Genomic DNA, 7,295 nt, shown 5'->3' with positions numbered 1-7,295 from the left:
ATAAATAAAATAAAATAAAAAATAAGTTGAAAACAAATTCTACACATTATCTATGACCATGCACATATGTTGTATAATGTTTAAGCATGCATAGGAATAATAATTTTTAAGAAACTAGTTTAGACAATTGTTTACCTCTAAACAATGAAAAGACACTAAAGCCAAATGCTTCAGAATCACAGTTTTACAAAAATAATCATGAGGAAACGATTACTTCTCCCATTTATTTATTATTTATTTATTTATTTATTTATTTATTTATTTATTTATTTATTTATTTTTGAGACGCAGTCTCACTCTGTCGCCCAGGGTGGAGTGCAGTGGCGCGATCTTGGTTCATTGAAAGCTCTGCCTCCCTGGTTCACGCCATTCTTCTGTCTTAGCCTCCTGAGTAGCTGGGACTTACTTCTCCCATTTTTTAAAAATTAAGGGTACCACACACAAACACACATACACATGCACATAGGCACAAACGTGCACACCACAAACACACATACACACACACACAGAGTAAGCTAATCAGAATAACTGATTTCCTTAGGATGCTTCAAATGACTACATTCCCATGAGGTAACCAATGTTAAAACACAGTTGGCATGTCAAAAAGTGAAGCTTTCCTTGCAGTGAAGGGTAGAATTTGAATCAATTTTTGAACAGAAAAAATATTAGAGTTTAAAAATTCATCTTCTTGAATCTTTAAGTCATACAGACATTCCCAATACAAAACATTACAGTATCAGGACATAAAAGTAGAAACACCTGAAATTAAAGCTACCTTTTACAAAAACTAATTAAAATTTGTATTCTTATAAGTAATCAGTTTTTCAAATGTGGATGCCATTATTGACATTATTACCTCAAATATCTCCATAATATTTGAAAAATAAACATTGGGGAGATGAGACTATTAATATATCAACTATTGAAATATTCATTTTAATACACTTGAACTGTAAAATTTACCTGCTCTTAATGTTTGTTTATTCTTCCATTCTAAGCCTTTATTTGGGACAGAGTTTTGCATTTCAATGGCAGGCTAAATGTGTTTGGAAGAAAAATTATTAATAACGAATGTATACTTCACAAAATATGTGGTTAATAAATGATTCAAGATAAAATGATAAAACTCAATACCTCAAAGTCAGAAGGCTTTTCAGGAAACTCTAAAAAAGCAAAAGAGATTTATTATCAGTCATAGGTAAATATGACAAAACCAACCACAAATGAATCCAGTGGTATTATCTAACTAAGTCCTTGTGCTCAGCTTTGAGAATGATTCCTTTAGGTTTAGGGCTTTTTCTTTTTATTTGTTTCTTTAGGACACTCACATGACAGAAATACACTGAAGAAACTAGGAATCTAGGCTTCAACAAACATGTACTTAATATTTCAAAAGTGAGAATGTGCTGTGCATGCAAAATGTGTTGATATTAATACGCATATGCTGAGGGATGAAAAGAGAAATGACCTTTGATCAGAGGAGCAAATCATGACCCTGAAAAAATAAATGTCAAAGCTGAATATAGAATCCTACACCATATATTTAATGAAATACATTGGAATAATTTATATCATTACATTCATCATGTTCTTTAATTTGTCGTACAATTGAGACGGTACACCATTATGATGAGAGTTGAGCAGAATGAAGAACTGACATCTCATCACTGAACGTGTACCCAATTGATCAGCTTGGATATTTACTTAGGGGATAATACTAAATAAAATATTGTTTTCCATATCCATACAGTGTAATCATATGCCTCTAGTTTAGCCTCAGAAATTTTCTTGCTTCTGTATCCTCTAGCTTATCCTCAGAAATTTTCTTGATTCACTAATGCAAAAAATATATACAAAACTCATTAAAAATATTGCTTTCAATGTTGATGTTTACTTGAAAATTTATGATAACATAGTTATTACATATAAATAACATTTTATATGTTTAAATCAGGAAAATATTTACTTAAAAAACAATTTTAGAATTCAAGTAATAAATTCAGTAATTTGTTTCTAAAAATTAGTCTGCTTTGTTTATTATGGTAAGTGTCTAATGGATTTTTATAGAATAACAATTTTACCAAAACAATTTGCTTCATTAAAAATAAAGCCAATGCTCTTAGATTCAAATATCTCTCATTTGAATAGCTAATATCAACAAAATATAAACATTTTATGCCTGATAGTATTAGAGAAAGCTAATGAGTCACCATGGTTTACTCCAATTCTAGTAATCCTCCCGCTTCCGGTAGTCTCTGGAGTACCCACAATCTAATCTGCTGGAGTGCAAATATTGTAAATGCATCTGAAGTGAATTCATTCAAATTTCCTTTTCAGAAACTCCAAAGTTGCCTGGCTATCTTCTTTCTTGCCCCATTTCATGCCCCACAATCCCTCTTTCTTAGCCAAAATTTCTTAGTCCACATCTGTGGTCTTGATTATTCCCATTCAACATCTTTTAAAATCAATTTTCCCAACACTTTCTTTCTCTTTGATTAGGGTAGTATCTGACATCTGAAATTACTATTTCTTTACCTGTTTTTTCCCCTATGGCCAGAAACATACTCAGAAATAAAAGAAATATAACGCTTTCTTTTGACCCTGTTATGTCTTGACCTTCTATCCAACTGCCCTTCTCCCAGATTTTTCCAAAGGAAAGGCTGTTCCCTTGCTACTTAAGAGTGAGGTCCAAGGACCACCAGCAACAGCATCACTTGAGAACTTATTAAAAATGCCAGAATCCAAAGTCTTCTGAATCACCGCATGCATTGTTAACAAGGTATTCAGCTGATTTTCCAAAGTGTGAAAACTTCTGATCTATACTGAGTATATATGACAAATTATATACATGCATGGCTGTGCAAATATACTTCTATTCACATATTGCTGATAAAACACAACTCTCCATGGTCAAGTGCTTCCATCCCTAATGCCTTCCCTCCAGTAAGAAAGACAAGAGTGACAACATGTTTGCTGTAATTCTCTGGCAGATTTTGGTAATGGAAGGTCACTTTATATTCTTCCCAGCTTTCTAACCATGCTTTATCTTTCTTTCAAGAATTATTTTATTTTACCATTCTCCATTTTGTAAACCTGCTTCTTGTTCCCTCATGTATTCCCTGTACTGTCTGTCTTCCTCAGTCTTCATTCCCTCTTTTACTCCTTTCCTCGGGTCTTAGAGTATACTGAATTTAAACTAATGATTCAGCTATTTTGTTGATACTCTCAGTATAATCTGTTGCCAACACCTGAGATGACATTTAACTTTCACTCCTTTTGTTCTTCCATGCTACGCATTTAAAAAATAATTTTCTTTGATTGTCAGAGCATACCAGTCCTCATGGTTTGAGACAAACATTTGGTCAAAAGATGTTTAAATAAAAAATGGTTCTTACCTTCTATTTTGCCATTTATTGTCTTTATTTCTTTTTGATATGTAGCCTCAGGTAAACACACATAATTCTGTGTATCATTCAAAGAGATAATCTGTTAAAGATAATATTAATAAATAATTTCGTTTTTTACTAATTTTTTATTTTATTTTTCTGAGACGAAGCCTCGCAGGGTTGCCCAGTGGCATGATCTCGGCTCACTGCAAACTCCGGTTCCCAAGACCAAGTGATTCTCCTGCCTCAGCGTCCCGAGTAGCTGGGACTACAGGCATGAGCCACCACACCTGGCTAAATTTTTGTATTTGTAATAGAGACAGGGTTTCACCATGTTGGTTAGGCTGGTCTCAGACTCCTGACTTCAAGTGATCCGCCTACCTTGCCCTCCCAAAATACTGGGATTACAGGTGTGAGACACCATAGCCTGCCTCAATAAATAATTTCAATTTAAAAATAATAATGACAAGCATCATATTTTTTATTAAAAATCTTTTTTATAAAACATTTTTTAACTTTAAAAGCAATTAGATTTAAGGCTGTTCACATACTGAAAACCAAAACATTTCAAGAGAAAACCTCAAATATTCTCTGTAGATCACGCTTATGTTTTATTTTCATGTGGCTATTGACTAGGTTACTGAGCAAGGAAAATAAATCATATTCACAAAAAAATTCATTCATGTGCATATTTTAAAAGGAATTTGCTTCACAGTATCTGCCTTACACTGTAATCCTCACTAAAAATAATAGAATATTTCAAACAAAATACAACACGATTAAACATGTGACATATGCATAATTACAGATTTTTTGGTTAAAAAATATGCATGGCATGAAGATAATTTTCAGAGAGGGTTATGTGAAGTAGGAATAGAACTCTGTAAAAGCTGTTTCATTTAAGAAAACAAGGGCTTAAAGTAATAAGAATAAATTTTAAACTTTTTTGCTGATAAAGAACTGCTTGAATAAAAGGAAAGATTCATAAGGAAAACTAATATTTATGTTATTTTTAAATGAAAGCAAACAATCATTAGATAAAGCATGCAATTCATTCTTAAGACATAACTTCAGAAAAGTAGAGCAAGCCTTCATCAAAAGAGAAAAATAAAACATGTATTCGTGAAACATGTAACATGTGCCAGGCACGTATTTGCAGACTTTTCTTCACCTTAGAATAATAAGGATGATGATGATGTTGGTGGTTACCCCACTTTCTGCTTCCTAGTCATTCTAGGTTGTTAAGAACAAAATGATGAACAAATACGGTCCACCGTTCTCTCTGTTCAGAATGTCTTCCTCCTAGACTTTCATATGGCATACTCCTCATCTTTGAGATGGGAGATTAAATGGCAGTCACAGAAAGATCTACCCTGACCATAGAATTCCACTACCACTCCCATACCCGTGCTAATTATAAAGTTCTTCAATTTTCTCTAACCAAACATTCTCTGTTATATTTTTAAATAAAAAGTTACAGTGACTTATAAGTGTTTTTTATTTTTTATTTTCTTCCTACTACTACAGCATAATCCCACATCTTGGATATTCAGAGACTCACTGCCTAGCACAGAGTTGATCCAAAGAAATTACTCCAGTTCAACACATTGAAAATCTCATCAGGGAAGTCTAACTTTCCAAACCACTATATTTCTATGGAAAATCTGCAGTAGTAGCCTGCTGAAAGTTACCAACCCCTTATCCAAAATTAGAAATCCACATGCCTGTTCTTACTCCCCATTCTTGTGCTAACAATACTGCTTACGATAAATGTCACTTTGATCATTTTGTCTTACATTTGTATACAGATTTTTCAGTTTACAAAATGTTTTCACATTTGTTACAACGTTATTTCATGACATGCACCTAAGAGGTAGACATGAGCCCGGTTTTTATAAACAAAATTACTGGTATTTGATTAGGTTAATTGATTTTTCTCCAAGTTCCCATAGCTAGTAAGTGACAGAACCAAAATACAGACTTATCTTTGACATCCACTCACTGCTGTTACCATTATGCAGCTGCTGCTTCCACCTAACTGGTGAAGCCTTTCCTATCTCTTCCACATCCACAGTTGTGGTCTTGGAATACATCATTATTATTTGATATCTATGTGGCTGCAAACATTACTGCCACAAAGGGACTCGAAGAGTTCTATTTGTGAAAATAATTTCTACTTTTTAAAACACTACTCAAACAAATTGTTGTTATTATAGTTTTACAGGTGTCCTATTTATCATGTTTATCCAACTTCTGAAATGTTCCTTCAGATCTATACTGGATAATCAAAATATATCAATACTTTCAAGTCCCAGACATTATCTTTTCAAGTTCCAAGTTGAGCAAGACTAAAACTGTAGTTTAAACTCTGTCTCCCTGAATCCAATGAGAGCTTTTGTACATCTAGATATACATACACAGAATCATATATTTGCCCACAAATGAATGCAGAGGAATTATTTAGTTTTTAGACAAACTTAACTTCAGAACTCAAAGAGATTCCTAGTGCCTTCTAAGCCTTATTTTCTTTTGCGCTATTCTACACTGGCTTCAAAATCAATCCTGCAAATTAGCAGAATTGCACTATGCAGCTGTTATCTACTTGGCACATGATTATAAAGTATGTTCCGATAAATGTCCGAAAATAATTTCTTTTTTTCTTTGTTTGTTTTTTGAGACGGAGTCTCGCTCTGTCGCCCAGGCGGGAGTGCAGTGGTGTGATCTGGGCTCACTGCAAGCTCCAACTCCTGGGTTCACACCATTCTCCTGCCTCAGCCTCCTGAGTAGCTGGGACTACAGGTGCCCGCCACCATGCCAGGCTAATTTTTTTGTATTTTTAGTAGAGACGGGGTTTCACCGTGTTAGCCAGGATGGTCTCGATTTTCTGTCTTCGTGATCTGCCCGCCTTATGGACACAATCAGAGGTGACAGAATAAAGTCAAATCATCTGTTTATGTTTTAAGACTAGTTAAGTTTTAAAATAACAACAACACACAGTACCTCAGAAACTGAAGTTGATTTTGTATCTTCTTTTTGTCCTAATTCAGATATGGGCATCTTATCTACAAAATGTTGTTCACAGTATGAGAAAATGAGTTCACATATATGAGAACATTATTTATTACTGTAAATCATAATACTATATGCAAATCTATTTTCATTTATGAGTATTTCAAAAATAAAATAGCAAAAATAGAGTTTCAGGATTGAAGCAGGTTCAGAAAAAAGAATTGATAGTATGAAAAAAGATAGCAAAAAGTATTTTTTTAAGTAGACATTGTATTTCAGTCTATAAAATTGTTTTCTAAATAATAGCATTTAAGCATAGAAAAATTTTCAGAGATATTCACTAAATTACCACTTCTATTATTTTGGTATAAAAAATAAAATTGTCATTACTTGTTTGATCTTGTGGAGCTCGTTCAATAATGCCAATATCATGTTTTTGTTGTCCAGTTACTGTCTTTGTTGCTCCCTCCTATTACAAACAAAAAACAGAAAGCAACAACAACAACAATAAAAACTTCAGAAAAAATTGTGTTTATTAACTCAGTCACTCACTCAATTTGTCAGTAAGACAAACAACAACAACAACAAAGACACACATTGTATCTATCAAATCATAGGCACTATTCTGGGAGAAGCAGAAAATATCCATGGAAGATAGATTCTGGCCTATATTCAAGAAATGGTAGAGCTATGTGAAAACAAATAAGAACAGAAAAGTATATTTCACCAGTTTTACAATTTAAGTCATTAAAATACATAAGGGCAAAAAGGAGAGAAAAATCAGTTTTACCTGAAAAGCATAGAAAATGCTGCCATAATGGGACCATATTTGGAAGGACAGACGAAGTGCAGAGTGAGGATACAAAGACTCTTGGTGCAATAGCATGTGCAAAATAATAA

The 7,295-nt window shown here is 33.3% G+C and overlaps 1 protein-coding gene across 1 annotated transcript in view; it reads right to left on the bottom strand.

The window, feature by feature from the left end:
* Positions 1-6,929, bottom strand: part of LOC105535552 (ankyrin repeat domain-containing protein 30B-like) — a 38,289-nt gene extending 31,360 nt beyond the window's left edge. Inside the window, 5 exon segments of the mRNA XM_011974663.1 lie at positions 964-1,036; positions 1,135-1,163; positions 3,396-3,486; positions 6,387-6,448; positions 6,786-6,929. Of these exon segments, the coding sequence (XP_011830053.1) occupies positions 964-1,036; positions 1,135-1,163; positions 3,396-3,486; positions 6,387-6,443 (250 nt within the window). The 5' untranslated portion in view covers positions 6,444-6,448; positions 6,786-6,929.
* Between the last annotated feature and the right edge of the window lie 366 nt (positions 6,930-7,295).

Source organism: Mandrillus leucophaeus, unplaced genomic scaffold (assembly GCF_000951045.1).
Source record: "Mandrillus leucophaeus isolate KB7577 unplaced genomic scaffold, Mleu.le_1.0 Scaffold1478, whole genome shotgun sequence".
Taxonomy (NCBI): domain Eukaryota; kingdom Metazoa; phylum Chordata; class Mammalia; order Primates; family Cercopithecidae; genus Mandrillus; species Mandrillus leucophaeus.
This window is presented reverse-complemented; position numbering and strand designations above follow the sequence as displayed.